Here is a 16,399-nt window from a genome sequence, read left to right as displayed (position 1 = left end):
CAGGTTGAAATTTGTCTCACCATCGAACTTCTCAATTTCAAACCTTGTTGCTGCCATCTCTGAACGGGCTGATCTATGAAAGTTAAATTAGCTCTGATACCACTTATTAGGATCGTCCCGATTAAGCAACGAACAAGTAAAAATAGTAGAAGAAATTGAGAAGATGAACACACAAATTTAACGTGGAAAAACCCCTCAAAAGAGGATAAAAAACCACGGGCAAAGATAATTTTACTATAATGGCAAAAGAATGAAGAGTACAAAAGATGGAGATAAAAACTAAACCTCGAAAACCCGTAAAACAAAGAACCCTCAAACGTAAACATAAAATTCTCTGAATGTGTTATGAGTTCTAATCTAATGGGTGTCTCTCTATTCTAAGATTGTAAAGGAGCCTATTTATAGGCTAAATTAGTAAGTCAAATAAACTATACTAATAAATGCTAAATATATTATACTAATAAATACTAAATCTTCTAGAAAGAAAATATATTTTTGTTTAACTTGACTTGCAAGCAATCTCTTAGAATTTGGGTCACACAATTCTAACATTAAGAATTTTGAATAGGAGTTAAGTTAAAAATTTAAAGATGTAAATTTAGTCCTCCTATTTTTTTAATTTCTCAATTTTAATTTTTAAATTTTCTAAATTTTGAAATTTCGGTCTCAACCTAAGTAACCACAATTAAATTCATTTGGTTAAATTCTGGTATTACTCTTGTACTATGCACAAAATTATAGATTTAGTTTATTTTCTCTAATTGAATCATTATCAATCTCTATATTTTTCAAATTTCAAAATTTTTATTTTGACTCAAAATGAGAGTCGTTAAGTCTATTTTTTTGTAAGTAATATATAAAAATATATACACTAAATACATAATTTATGTATAGTATAAGGACTAATAGTGATATTTAACTTTTTTATAGACATGTATGCCATTAAGTGCTTACTAAGCAGCAGGCACGTAAGGCAGAAAGCAAAGAAACAGTCATGGAAATGGAGTTAAAGGCTTAAGAGAGTGGCACCTGTTTTAATTTGGTCAAGACAATTGTTGTTTATTACAACAATTTTGAATTCTTCCTATAGATTTGTTGCCTTTTTGCCCCAGTCTTCAAAATTCATAAATTAGATTCCTTTTTTTCATGTTTTCATTTTTTTGACCCAAAAAAGTTCCAACGTTTTTTGTAGAACCCATTTTGGTTCTTGTTGAAGAACACAATTTGAGGACTTTATATAGTGTTTTAAGGGAAGTAAATCTGACCCAAAGTGCCAAAACAAGCTGAGAGCTTAAAACCAGTTGAGCTATGGGGGTTACAAGTCCACTCAAAGGCCATTCTAACTCTTATTCTTTAAACAAGAAGCTCTTTTTGCCTTGTTCTGTTTATGCCCCTTATGCCCTTTTTGCTCTTCTTCTCATAGCTCTCTTTCGATTGAATTTTCACCCTTTCTCATCTTCCGTTAACCAATCTCCTGTATCTTTCTCCAAAGGTACACTGTCAATGTCATTCATTTGTTTTTTTGGGTTTTCGGTATTGGATTAGGTGTGTTTATTGTTGCTCACATGTGTTTGTTTATTTGCCGCAGAGGGGAATGTTTATGAAAATCCATGTAACTACAGCAATGGCAAATGGGTGCATGACAGGGATGGGCCTTTATACAATGGCACAACCTGTGGTACAATCAAAGAAGGTCAAAATTGCATCTTACATGGCAGACCTGACTTGGGTTATCTTTATTGGAGATGGAAACCAAGGAAATGTAGGCTTCCAAGGTTTGATCCCAACAATTTCTTGCGCTTACTTAGAAACAAGCATATAGCTTTTGTTGGTGATTCAATGGCTAGGAACCAATTGGAATCACTTCTTTGCATGTTAGCTACTGTCTCTAAGCCTAACTTGGTTTACACAAGTGGGGCAGATAACAAGTTCCGTAGATGGCATTTTATTCTCATAAAATTGTTGTATCAGTTTATTGGTCACCATTTCTATTTAGGGGTGTTGAGAAATCAAAAACTGGTCCAAATCATAATGAAGTGTATGTGGATAGTGTTGATGAGAGGTGGGGAGCTGATTTGGTTCATATAGATATGATTGTATTATCAATAGGTCATTGGTTTCTTCATCCAGCTGTTTATTACGAGAGTGGTTCAGTATTATGTTGCCATTACTGTAATGGACTAAACCATAGTGAGATAGGGTTTTATGGTGTGATGAGGAAGGCTATAAAGACCGCTCTTAAGACCATAATTGAAAGGAAAGGGGCTGATAATGGTGATGGGATTGATGTATTCCTCACCACGTTTTCACCTTCGCATTTTGAAGGCCAATGGGATAAGTTTGGTGCGTGTCCGAGGACAAAACCTTATAGGAAAGGAGAGAAAAGGGTTGAAGGGATGGATGCAGAGATGAGAGCTGTTGAAGTTGAAGAAATGGAAACTGCAAAGCTAAATGCTAAGAAGTTTAAAGGTAGGTTGAGATTAGAGACATTGGATGTAACCAAATTGTCTTTACTTAGGCCCGATGGTCATCCGGGGCCATACATGTATCCATTTCCGTTTGCTAACGGGGTTCACGACCAAGTTCAGAACGACTGCATCCATTGGTGTCTACCAGGTCCTATAGATACTTGGAATCAAATAATGTTAAAAGTTATTCGGAGATGGAATAGTCAATCAAGGAGAGGAGTGAGGCTAATACCATAACCATACCATATATCGCTAGGTCTTCGGTTTCAGCGTTGTGGGGATGTAAATGTTGTAAGTGTGAAATGTATAGAGGAATTTTAAAGATCATTTGCAGTTATTTTATTTGTTTTATAGGTCACGCTTCATTGGGAAATTGTGTGTGTGTGTGAGAGAGAAGTTTGTGTTAGGCTTGAATCTTGAGTACCATTTTGGTGTAGGGAGTTTGATTATGTTCTGTGAGGGTTTATGCAGAGAAATTTATAAAATTTTACTTGTTGATTTCATAGCATTGAGTGTTTGGTATATGTTTTTGTAATATTGGTATTTGTTAATGTGTTAAAAGTATGTTGAATTTATATATATATATTTGCATGTACTAGGGATATATGTGTAGGGGTGAAGCCAAAAAATTTACTTAGGGTCGAGATAAAATTATAAACTTTTCAAGGGCTAAAGTTAAAAGTTTCTAGCGGGGCTAAAGCTAAAACGGATTAAATTGCATTATTATTATTTTTGGGAGGCCAAAAATAAAAAAAAATGTCATTCAATTAAGAACTAGAGGACTTAAATAAAATGTTTGAGGGGCTGAAGAAAAAATTTTCTACTTAACCAAAGGGGTCAAGGCTCCCAAATATATATGATTTTAGTATAAATATATTAATTAATATAATGGTAAAAATACTTTTTAATTCTTATTAAAATCTATAATTTCATTCTGTATCTCCAAAAAAAAAAATTCTAACTTCGCCTCTGGCGAATTGGATTATTAAGCATACTATAACGGATTATATTTTCAATGATCGGATGCAATGCTCTCCAAACGAACTAGTTTTTTTGGGGGACTTCTAAACTAATTAGTTTCACTTGTTGCTTTGTAATTTTACTGTAAAAGTACTATAAAGATCTTTATATTAAGAGTCGGATTATATTTTGTTTTCTCTAACAAATTAGTTTATGTATGTTAGATTAAAGAGTAAATGAGTCTTTCTATTAAAAAATTTATTCATTTCTACTATGAAAAATTGGTATTTGAATGTCAACACTACTTCTCTGAATATTCTGTCAGTCATACTAGATTTTAATAGTAGAAACGAGTAAAATTTTTAACAGAAAAGACCAGTTTATTATTTGATTTAACGTGTAATATTTTTTTGAATAAAATGAATAAAATATAATCTAATTCTTAATATAAAGTTGTTTATATTACTTTTACTGTAATTTTATTTATGAAAATTTAGAATTTAATTAAAAAATCCCTTGTGGCTTTCTCTGGCTTCGCCCTGGTTCTTTCCAACTCATCAAATCAAAATCAGCATGCAATCCGAATTTTAAATTAAAAATGGGCATTTCACTTTAATATTTAATAATTAACCTCATAACATGCATGCGAATATTATAAATGTGAGGCTATCTTCACTTTAATAGACATCGGGCGGGGTTGCCATCTGTTCTAATATTCTTATTATAATTTTACTTTGGTTGGATCCAAAATTAAAATATTAATTTATTTGTTTTGAATTTGATTCGAAAAGTCAAAGTTATAAATATAATTATGTTAGATTAAATATTAACAAAATTTACAGACTAACAATTTTTTTCAATTTGACTGTTTGTAACACTTCATACCCGATTTTATTCCAAGATCTGAATACGTGATGTCACGTTACGTTGTCAAAGTAACTTAAATTATCTCATTTAATTAAGAATTTCAATCATAATTGCCAATGCCTCAACATTTATATACATGGCAAACTCAATTTCGAATATTTATCACATTTTCCAAATATTACCTATTGAGCCTGTTATTCAAAGTTTATATGGAAAGGTATTGTTACTTCGATGCATAGTCATATTGATTAATGATTAATTAGTCTATGGAAGCAAATTGAAATTGAATTCTAGAAGCACAAACCGCAAAATCTAAACAATGTTTGATTTTTCTTTTCTTTTCTTTTCACTTTTGACGTTTCGGTAATATTTTTATGGTAAACATCGATAATGGCAATAGAATGATTGCAAAATAAGAAAAATAATAATACATAGATTTTACGTGTAAATCCTTTTAAGGAAAAAAAACCCACGGGTAGAGAAGAATAAATTGACTAATGTTGGAAATACAAAAGGAGTTTCGACTACATTTATTTAAGGGTTGAAAAAACCTATTCTAATCAAAATCAAATAGAAGAAGTGTAATTCTATACGGATTCTATTTGTGCAGCATGGTACAGCCCTTGGTCTCTCGCCCCCATAAATCTTCTTATTTTGTCACTGTATTTATTTATTCAACAAGTAACGCGATTCAAGTCACACAAATTCTAACAAATACAATTACGAAAATGTCATTAATCACATAATTCAACACAAATCAATGAAATCAAACATGACTGCATTTAATTCAATTTAATCCTTTACTACTCTAATGTTCAAAACACTTATCTTTCACTAGCTATCCAATCGGATTTAGATTCGACTTAATAAATATAGTATAGGAATATCTATTTATCAATTCACAACATGCTTTTCTGATAGCTTTCAACTTTTCACTAAAATCTTAAGCATAAAAGCTTGTAAGAATATTAACCTTTAAACCCAACATTCTTATGAGTGTAGTTATCCCTCTCCAGTTCTTAAATAAAAAGACAATGTGCTTCATCGTATTTGAACTTACATCTTCTTATATTGACAATAATGTCTATACCAACTGAGTTAATACTCAATCGACATATTATAATATATATACACTTAGCTTAATGAAATGATTAATGGCAAATTTAATCTATTAATAATACACTATTACATATATATTACAACCATATTAATAGTAATTTCATTCCACTAACCCAAAAGTGAGTTGGTCTAATTATTCTATAGTCCCTAACTTAATTTCTAACTAAGTCCCTTTTTATTTCTTAAATAAAAAAATTAATAACAATTACGTTTTTATAATTTAGTCCCTATACTAAAATTATCAATAGAACTAAATAATTTAACCTATCACTATCATAAACAATATATAAATTTCCACTTCCAAAATTAATCATTTCGTGTTAGCAATTCAATTCCAAAATAAGGTTTTTTCAATACCACTAGATATTGGATAGTTACACTGCTCAAGTTGAAAGTTCTCATGCATTTTATTGATGGCACTTTTGACCTACCACAAAATACTATTACTATCAACAATGAAGTTGTCTCCTACCCAAAATACAAACTAATTTTTTTCGTCTGGAAAGCGGTGAAACGCATTCTTTGTTACTTGAAACAAACCTCCAGCTATGGCCTTCAGTTCACTCACCATACGGATCCAAATCTTTATATGTACTCAAACATCAACTAAGCTCATGATCACACTAATCGTAGTACGACATTGATCCTCAAAAAGCCAATCTACCATTATTTACTCCTCCACTGAAGCTAAACATCGAGCGGCCGCAACTATTGCCTCTGAAACTCTTTAGGTTATGAATCTAGTAAAAGAACTCAAACTTTCGCTACTCAACAGCATTTCATAGTCAACATCCGATTTCACATAACAAAAATGAAAGCATCTTGAGGTGAATTTACATTTCATTCGTCATTATGTTCATTGAAAAAAATCAAATGTCACTCCCATTTCTATTGTTGCTCAAAATGTTGATACACTTACAAAAACATTATACAAAACATTTTTGAAAGAACGTACTATATTTCACTATGTATAAAAAAAATGATGAAATTCGAATCTAAATACTTAAAACACTTTTGATCTTTACCATAGTAGCAACAATTCAAAGTTATTTATTTTATTTCTCAAAAATCTTTTAATTTACTATTTTTTTCCCACATAAACTATAATTTACTTGAATCTCAACCAATGCATGCCCACAATATCTTCTTGAATGTACCCAAAAAAGAAAAAGAAAAGCCATCAGAAATCTGCAACTGACCAAATTTAATGCTAATATTAATTGAAAAAAAAAGTTCCCCAATCACCTTTTTCTATTTAATTCTCATTTCTTAATCACCCATTTGTCCATCCACCATAGCTTATATTCAGAGCAGAAAGGTATATTTACAGTTTACAACTGCATTCCATTGTTGAATTTGCAGACATGGTTAAGGAAAAAAAAGGGGTAATTATTATATATATTAAGTATTACTTAAGGACCTAAGGTGAAAAAACAAAAATGAAGCTTCATTGGTGTAAGGAAAGAAAAAAGCTTTCTTCTTTACTTGGTCAGAAAGCTCAGAATTAGCTTTATTCATTTTGATTTGCTCCCCAAATTTTAATACTATTTTCCCTTTCTTTTTCTTCTTTCACATTATATATAATTAAGGTTAAATTGTGCTATTAGTCTCTATACTTTGTAAAAGTTATGGATTTAGTCTTTATACTTTAATTTGATCAATTTTAGTCCTTGTAATTCTCAAATTTTAATAATGACCCAAACGAGTCACGTACTATGCGTAAAATTGTAGATTTAATCTATATTCTTCAAGTGAAATCATTATGAATCGTAAATGATAATCGTTAATTTTTTAATTAAATTTTTATTGAGTAATATGTAGAAATAATAAGTTGACATAAGGCAGTACAAATATGATAATCTGATTGTGTATCATATTTTGGAAATACCATAATTTAATAAATTTAACTGTTATCAATGAGGACTGAAATTTTAACAAAATACAAGGACTAATAGCAGAATTTAACCTATGATTGATAGAGTAATTTAAGCTTACTTTGGTAAAGGTGACGGTGGACAGATGCTCTTTTTCTTTTTTTTTTTCCTTCATGTACTGCAAAAACTTTAGCTTTACGTGATTGAAGAAACAAAGGTATGTATGTGAATATTAAAATAAGTTTAGAAATTCAAAAAAGAAAATCCTTTTGGTTCAAACTTCAAACACCATACAGGAATTTTTTGCCCTTTTGCCCCTTTTTTCCTCTTCACACTTCACTTTTTTACACTTATTTTTTTAATTCTTTCTTTTTGCCCCCTCAAGTTGCTTCCTTTTTTTTTTCTCATTGGTGTGTAAGTTTAAGCTCATTCCCCCCATTAGTTTGTGTCATCACCTTTTTATAGTTCCTCTCATTTTGATTTTGGGTTTTACTTGTTTCCTTCATTTTTGTGGTTTAGGTGATTTGGGTCTTTTTTTTAGAGTTTGGGTTTGATAAAGTTTTGATTTTCATAAGGTTTGTAAGTAATGGCCGGAGGAGGAGGTGGTGGTGGTGGTGGTGGAGGAGGAGCTGCGCCACCACCAAAGCAAGAAGAGCTACAACCACATCCAGTCAAGGATCAATTACCTAACATTGCTTATTGCATTACTAGTCCTCCTCCTTGGCGTAAGTTCTTTTTTTTTCGTTTTTTGTTCTTCATTGTTTGAGCTTGTTTTTGAATGGTTTGATCTATATGATCTACATTTTCCATTTCTGGTTTTGTTTTTCATTGCATGTTTCGCTAGTTTTATGTACAAGTAACATGACCCCAATGTGTTGCTATCGATAAAAGTATCATAGAGAACTTGCCTAAAAGTGGTATTCATTTTGCTCCCTCTATTCAGAAATGGACAATATTCGTCAATTTTTACTATTAAAAATTGATCCGTATATATGTGAGAATGTGGGATATATAATGTTCATGCCACTATTTGATTATTCTATGGTTATGTCGGTTTTTAAATGTGAAAATAAATTATTCTTTTGACAAAAAAAATTCAATTTTTTCTATGCAAACAGACACTTAGTAGGAGATGGCATTAGCCTCTCAAAATGGTAAAATTCCTTGTAGACCTTTCAGAATTTAAAAAATTACAAGTTATTGTCATGATAAATTACACTTTTCTTCTCAAAATTTATGATTAATCCCTAACTTCCTAAAGTAATTTTCTAGTTTCGCCCATAACCATAAACTTCGAAATAATTAATTTTCATATACCATAAAACGGACATTGAGGAACAAAAAATATCTCTTCAACATTGCTTTTACATTCAAGTCTTATAATTGAATCAAAATATCTTTTTGTTGGTCTATCATTGCAGCTGAGGCTATATTATTGGGTTTTCAACATTACTTGGTGATGCTTGGGACAACTGTTCTTATACCAACATCTCTAGTTCCACAAATGGGAGGTGGAAATGTATGTTTTTATTATTACATTCAATTAGTGTTCTTCATGTTTTTGGTTTTGTTTTTTTTAGTGAACTATACCCAAGGTTATTAAACTATCGAATGCTTTTATTTAAGTCACTAAACTATTAAAGGGTGCTGTTAAGTTCAGTGACCATTTTGTAATTTTTTGAAGTAGATTGACCAAACCGTAAACTTACTAATAGTTTAGTGACCATGGGTGCAGTTTATCCCTTTTTTGTGTGCTTATGCGCTTCACCATTGTGTACGATTCATTGTATTAGGAAGAGAAAGCCAAGATGATCCAAACATTGTTATTTGTAGCTGGTGTGAACACGTTGTTTCAAACGTTTTTCGGTACCCGTTTACCGGCAGTGATCGGAGGTTCATACACTTTTGTCCCAACGACAATCTCGATCATCTTGGCTGGCCGGTATAGTGATATTGTGAATCCCGAAGAGGTTTGCCTTTTTCAATATGATCCTATAGCTTTTGTAGTGTTATATATAATGTAAATCCGAAAAAAATCTGAATTGGACCGGCTTTGATCGATGAATATGCAGAAATTCGAGAAAATAATGCGTGGAATACAAGGTCCTCTTATTGTTGCTTCGACTCTTCAGATTGTTCTCGGGTTTAGTGGCCTTTGGCGTAATGTTGCTAGGTGAGCTAAAAGCATTGCTTGTGGTTTAAGTAACTAATTTCTATTCTGCTCTGTTGTGCTACCTTTCGATACAAGAAAGGTAACGATATGTGTGATTGTAGTAATCATGTTCGATTTAGTGTTTGATTGGAGACTTGTGGTAGCTTCGTTTGTTTGTTTTTATACCCTTTTGATGCTTATACAGGTTGTTAAGTCCGTTGTCTGCTGTTCCGTTAGTTGCTATGTCCGGTTTTGGGCTCTATGAACTCGGTTTTCCCGTAGTACGTATCATCTTCTACAATGTCACCGTAAAATTGCTTGCTCGATTTCTTGTTTTCTTAAGTCCAGTCCACCTCTTTTGTAGCTCGCGAAATGTATAGAGATTGGGTTGCCACAGATCGTCCTTCTCTTAATTTTCTCACAGGTAGTTTCGATGCTCAGCAATAGTGACACTAAATAGGTCGATAATTTTGTTGGATCGTAACGAACACTTCAATGAGTTTATTGCAGTATATACCTCATATGGTACGTGGGGAACGGCACGTGTTTGATCGTTTTGCTGTCATATTCTCAGTCGTGATTGTTTGGATATATGCTCACCTCCTCACTGTTGGTGGGGCATATAAGAACACCGGACCTAAAACTCAATTAAGCTGTCGAACCGATCGTGCCGGGATTATAGGTGCTGCTCCTTGGTAAGGCTTTTTTTCTCAAGGCAATATAATCTTACGGTGATACGGACCCTATCAATTATGAAATTATTACTGAATGGTGATAGGATAAGAGTTCCATATCCGTTTCAATGGGGAGCTCCTTCATTCGATGCCGGAGAATCTTTTGCTATGATGGCAGCCTCGTTTGTCGCTCTAGTAGAGGTTCGTTTCTTCGTTTTCGTAATCTCAATATCAATTTCCTAAAATATTTGCTATTACTCTGATCTTTTTTATGATTAAACAGTCTACCGGTACCTTCATTGCGGTTTCGAGATATGCAAGTGCTACTCCGTTGCCCCCTTCTATTCTCAGCCGTGGCATCGGTTGGCAGGTAAAATGTTTTATGTTCGTCCGATGCCGGTTTTATTCCGCTTCTAATGTCATGTTTTGTTTCGATTGTAGGGCGTTGGCATTCTCTTTTCTGGGATTTTTGGAACCGGGAATGGATCATCTGTTTCGGCGTAAGATTCTTTTGAGCATTGATTGTCTAAATTAAGAATTTTATACTTTCTGTTTAACCGACTTGCATTCGATGCAGTGAGAATGCCGGTTTGTTGGCACTAACTCGTGTTGGCAGTCGAAGAGTTGTTCAAATATCTGCAGGGTTCATGATCTTCTTCTCGATTCTTGGTCAGTTTCAAATGGTGAACACCATCTATCCACCTATCTTTCATACGTGTTTATAACTTCCCATACATTCTAAATCAGGAAAATTCGGAGCTGTATTCGCCTCGATTCCAGCCCCGATTATCGCAGCTTTATATTGTCTTTTCTTTGCATATGTGGGTTCAGCCGGTCTCGGGTTACTTCAGTTCTGCAATCTAAACAGTTTCAGAACAAAGTTCATATTAGGTTTCTCGGTTTTCATGGGTTTATCAATACCACAATACTTCAACGAGTACACCGCTGTTAACAGTTACGGTCCGGTTCATACCAGAGCCAGATGGGTAACTATCTCATTTTCATTTTACCCTTTTGATGACTCCATTTAATGATCTTCAAACTCATTAAATCCCTTGTTATTTTGCAGTTCAACGACATGATCAACGTGCCTTTCTCGTCGGAAGTATTCGTTGCTGGTTTATTGGCAATGTTCCTTGACGTTACATTGCACCGGAAGGATAACGCTACTAGGAAAGATCGCGGAATGCACTGGTGGGACAAGTTCCGATCGTTCAAAACAGATACGAGAAGCGAAGAGTTCTATTCATTGCCCTTTAATCTTAACAAGTTCTTCCCATCAGTGTGATATTTTAGGACATGGTTTTAACTTGTCCATTTTTACCATAGTTTTAAACTCAAACTAAAACAGAAAAAAAACATATAATGTTCATTGAGTTTTTTTGACCCGAGACTGTTCCATATTTGTGTCCGACACATTTAGGATGGTCCATGTCTACACTAATCAGAACTGTTGGTTATTTTATATGAATTTTTCATTTTTTTTAAAGTGGGGTATGAGAATAACATCTTCTAAATATATGAAAAATACGAAAAAATGACTATACTTGTGTATCATACAGGGTTTAGGGCCAAAATGAGAGAATACGTAATCATGACATTAATGGTTAATAACATGGTGGTAATTGATAGTCCATGTGGTAAAAATTAAAAAATATTTAAAAATTATAAAAAAAATATTATTTTTACACTAAAGAAATGAATCTCAAATAGTGATTGTCAAAATACTTTTGAACCTGAACAATGATTTTAAAAGTAATTTTATAATTTTTTAGTTTTTAATAAAATGTTAATTTTTATATTATTTGAAACTAAAAATATATAAAATTTTATATTTATAAAATATATTATTTCACATCATATTTTAAAAAATATATAAAATTATTAAAATATATCCAGAATAAATCTAGATAAATAGTTGCTATTTATCCAAATTAATTCCTTGTGCTTAAAATTTTATATTTATTTATTAATTTTTACGTGTCAAAACTTGAAATTACTAAATTTCACCATGATATTGACCGTTAATATTACACTAACATATTTTAGCGGTATCATTACTAAGGTACCAAAGTGTATATTGGAATTGAAGTTTAAATACTAATTAGGTCAAATAATACAAGTGACCAAGTTGAGGGAGCAAAAGATATATTAACTCTAATATATATATACTGTATTTGAACAAAAGTAAATTAATCCCTGCAACAAAGACGAAATAACAGTCACAAAGAATGCACCTTTTAACCCCTGTTGCTAACTCAGTGTGTCAACTCAACAATGAATCTGTTTCATTCCACTTTGAAACCAACCTAAGGTTCTTTCTCGACCACAAAAGTAATGCTAAACTAGCCTTACCTATTTCCTTTCATGAGTTGCCGGACCATTTTTTACTATTTAAAGGCGGCAACTTAGATTCCGCCCAAGTTGGCATGTCACTAACCCATAAAACCTTGCCGGTTTCTTTGTGTTTGAAATCGGGGTATTTTTCCTTCACCTTGCCGTTTATCTGCGAGTGGCAAGAAACAATAAATCAATGACAAAAATAAAACTCAGTTCAACCAAAAAGTAGAACAGCTCTCATTTTTACCTTTTGCAATCTATTGTCCCACCACTTATTCGGGTTTTCAACCAAGTCCTTCCAGGGTCCTTCCACTAAATCTAGTCAAATTATAAGACACCATGCATCATCATCATAGATACTATATTCAAACCATTGCAATGAAGCCAATATGATATCTATTTAAAAATTATACCTTTAGGTGTTTTCAGTTTAGGAATATCGAATTTCAGTCCTTCGAGTTCTGGTACAACCCACTTTGGTGCACTATCGAGCCAAAGTGCAAGAACACCGTCTTTGTGTTTAAAATCAGGATATTTGGGTTTTACCTGTTAAATAAAACGATAAGCACTAATTCCATGGCAAAGAAGGCAAAAGATGAATCGAATGAGAGGATTACTGATCCATTAAGCTTATGTTCACGGTAATCCATCCATTCTTTTGGATTATCTAGAAGATCTCTCCATGTATTCGCTGCAGGTTCAGCATCTTTCCCAGTACTATCTGAAAAAGAGTTACGAAGTCTACTTAGTGAGCTCGGCGAAGACTAAAACCAACAAAAACATAAAAATTAAGCGCTAGAAGCAACTTTCAAACAACAATAACTTTCAGTAATCGAGATGATAAGCATAAGCCTTTAGATTGAAAACTGAGATCACTCAGGTTCCGTTGGATTCATTGATGGAATCAATATACGAAGGTAAAGGTACCATGGAGGCCCTTATATTAGGAATCAGACTGCATTTTGCCCACTCTACTCAAAAAAATAGGTAAATTAGTCCCTGTACTGTTAGATTAAAGAGCAAATTGGTTCTTTTTGTTAAAAGTTCCATCTATTTGTATTATTAAAAATAAGCGTAAGTGATAAAATAACCAGACATTGATATATGACGTGCCACATATTCCTCATGCTGACATATAGAGATCAATTTTTAATGGTAAAAATAAATGAAAATTTTAACAGAAGGACCAACTTGCTTTTTGGTCTATCATACAATGATTAATTTGACTATTTTTTTAGAAGGAAGTCCACCACAAATAAAAGGATCTCCATGATACATTTACCATATATGAAACAATTTCTAGTAGAATACAATGCATATACATTCTAGTCAACCGTAACCTAGCATCAATGCCGATAGACATAATAAAAATCTCAGCTTTGATGAAAGACTTAAAATACAAAATATATCATCTAAAAGAAATTAACTTATATTCATCCATGATCGAAAAATACTATAAGATAAAACCATAGAGCCTCACCAGAATGCCTTGAGGTCCTTTTGGTTTTAAAGGAAGCAATGCTTTTTGTCTTGGTAGATGATTCATCGACAAAGTTGATAGCATGCACCATAACCTACCATGTACAAGCTAAGGATATTACACCATCTGGAGATGGTATCTCTCAACTATATGCACAATACATCTTTTTATTAAGAAAAAGAAAACTATGGACATTGATGATAAAAAGATATCTTCATCAGTTTCATTTGTAAACTAGGTTACACAGTTAACCTAATAACATTAGGACAAATCTTATAGCTGCGTTATGTTTGAGAGTAATATTTTTACTAGGCAGGTTATTTTCCACCATATGCTCAATGAACCACACATTTATAGAGTGATGAACTAGGGTGTAATCGAGTCAAGCCCAAATACCGACAAGCTCAAGCTTGACTAAAAATTTGAAGCTTGATATTCTATTTGAGCTCAATCGAACATCTATTTTTAAGCTCGAGAAGTAATCAAGCCACTTGAGCTCAAGCTGGTAAAAGTATCATGTAGGCTCCTGTATTAAGAGTCAGATTGCACTTTGTCCCTCCACTAGAAAAATAGGAATATTAGTTACTTTATATTAGATCAAAAAGCAAATTGATTCTCCCATTAAAAATTTCATTCATTTCTATAGTTAAAAATGAGTCTCTCTAGTTATTCTGTCAACTACACAATTTTTATCAGTACAAATGGATGAATTCTTATACAAAAATGACCAATTTGCCCTTTGATCTAATGTATACGAACTAAATTACCCATTTTTTGAGTTAAAGGGGCAAAATGTAATCTGACTTCTAGTACAAGAGCTTTCATGGTACTTTTATACTGCTCAAGCTCAATTAAGCTTGTTTATCAATTTTCATAACTAAGCTCAATCAAGCTCATACTTATTTAAGCTTGAACTTGAGCACGACTTAATAATTAAACTTAGTGTTAATAATACTATAATTAAAGGTAATAATGCAATTTAATAACATAAAAATATTAAAAACAAAAAGCTTGATAAGTATAGCGAACCCTTCAAGTTAGATATTACTGAAGATCAAATTCGACTCAACCGATAACTCGAGCTGCTTGAGCTCAAACTCAGCTCAATAATTACCATTCGAGTCATGCTTGAGTAACTTTCGAGCACCTGTCTCTCATTTACACCTATTATGAACTCAATCCTAATATCCCAATATTGCTCAACTGCTAATCATATACAAAATAAAATGTTTTCCCACAAATACTTAGAACAATTTAAGCTTCATACCTGTACACTGGCTTGATTACGAGTTGCATTAGAAGGTGGATCAGCACTGAGTTGCCCATCAATGTAAACATGATCATTTTCTCTAAGATGACAAGCAGCCATGTGAGCCAAATCACCCTCAAAAATAATCGGAATCCTAATATGAAAAGAAAACGCAAGTAAAATCATGAAACTTGTAAAATAAAAAACAGTGAATTTCATTAAAATCGAAATAAAATGGGAAATTTACCAAAGAGGAGGAGAATCACAGGAAGGGTTCTGTGAAATAACAGTGCCAGCCCAGAATTTCCCATCGGAAGCAGCTTCGAATTGTACGGGCATATTAATGTAACCGGAAAGGGTGACGGAATTAGCCGCCTTGGGTTGGTAAGGTATCTTAGAAGGCCTAGGCCATTCCTGTGCTGTTGGGGGTTTAGTGTCGGAGGGTATGCCGGATTTAGAGCAGCGTTTGGCGGCGGTTGAAGTGGTGAATAGCTGCGAAGCTAGCCACCTTCTTGAGGCATTATGTGATTGTGAAGCTGCGAATTTTGCTAGTGAGTTCATTGTTTTGAGTGGTGTTTTTGGTGGAGAAGAAGAAGAAGAAGAGCTACGGCTTAACTGAGCTTTAATAGTTAAAACCCTTGCTTATTTCTTTTAGGCTCACGCTCAACCAAATGTCGGGTATGCCACTTATAAAATAAAGGGATAAAACAACAATTAATCCCTGGACTTGATAACTTTTTTTAACTTGATCCCTATATTTTTTTTTTGTCTATATTAATTTCAAAACTTGATAATTTTTCCAATTTAGTTTCTAAACTTGAATTCTCTTAATATATGATAATGTACTTTGATACTATATCTCATCATTACCTGAATATTTAAAAAATTATATAAAATCTAAAAAATACTAAAATTTATTAAAATATTTATAAAGAAAAAAATTTCAAAGTGATGAAGTGGCATTGCAATGCTGCATCCAAATTTAAGGACCAAATCAAGAAAAGCTGCTAAATTTTGAGACTAAAATATATCAAATAAAAATTTAAAGGTTAAGGTGGAAAAAATGCTTAAATTCAAGGACAGAATTTTTTTTTCAGAAACAGAGCAAAATAGATTGACAGATAAAAGTGTTACAGTACATCACTTCCCCCACGGCCTCGGCACGTATGAGGTTCATACAATAAGGTTCGAAATATTAGCTTCTATGGCTAATTTC

General features: G+C 32.7%; 2 protein-coding genes and 1 pseudogene across 2 annotated transcripts; 2 read left to right on the top strand and 1 right to left on the bottom strand.

Moving 5' to 3' along the window:
- The first annotated feature begins 980 nt into the window (after positions 1-980).
- Positions 981-3,063, top strand: LOC107933341 (protein ALTERED XYLOGLUCAN 4-like; annotated as a pseudogene).
- A 4,580-nt stretch (positions 3,064-7,643) lies between these two features.
- Positions 7,644-11,579, top strand: LOC107933344 (nucleobase-ascorbate transporter 7). Its single transcript, XM_016865530.2, has 13 exons — positions 7,644-8,013; positions 8,710-8,807; positions 9,082-9,258; positions 9,361-9,461; positions 9,646-9,721; positions 9,805-9,864; positions 9,951-10,135; positions 10,219-10,315; positions 10,398-10,484; positions 10,556-10,614; positions 10,692-10,783; positions 10,862-11,100; positions 11,184-11,579. The coding sequence occupies exons 1-13, from the start codon at positions 7,875-7,877 to the stop codon at positions 11,400-11,402; spliced, it is 1,629 nt and encodes a 542-aa protein (XP_016721019.2). The 5' UTR covers positions 7,644-7,874; the 3' UTR covers positions 11,403-11,579.
- Positions 11,580-12,251: 672 nt separating this feature from the next.
- On the bottom strand, positions 12,252-15,868 carry LOC107933321 (protein OSB3, chloroplastic/mitochondrial). The gene is made up of 7 exons (XM_016865509.2): positions 15,431-15,868; positions 15,202-15,337; positions 13,935-14,028; positions 13,072-13,175; positions 12,868-13,000; positions 12,702-12,772; positions 12,252-12,620 (listed from the first exon to the last, which is right to left on the bottom strand). The coding sequence occupies exons 1-7, from the start codon at positions 15,742-15,744 to the stop codon at positions 12,480-12,482; spliced, it is 993 nt and encodes a 330-aa protein (XP_016720998.1). The 5' UTR covers positions 15,745-15,868; the 3' UTR covers positions 12,252-12,479.
- Positions 15,869-16,399: the final 531 nt, after the last annotated feature.

The sequence above is a fragment of the Gossypium hirsutum genome, chromosome A04 (assembly GCF_007990345.1).
Source record: "Gossypium hirsutum isolate 1008001.06 chromosome A04, Gossypium_hirsutum_v2.1, whole genome shotgun sequence".
Lineage (NCBI taxonomy): Eukaryota > Viridiplantae > Streptophyta > Magnoliopsida > Malvales > Malvaceae > Gossypium > Gossypium hirsutum.
Note: the sequence above shows the minus strand (reverse complement) of the source record. Positions and strands in the feature narration are given on the sequence as shown.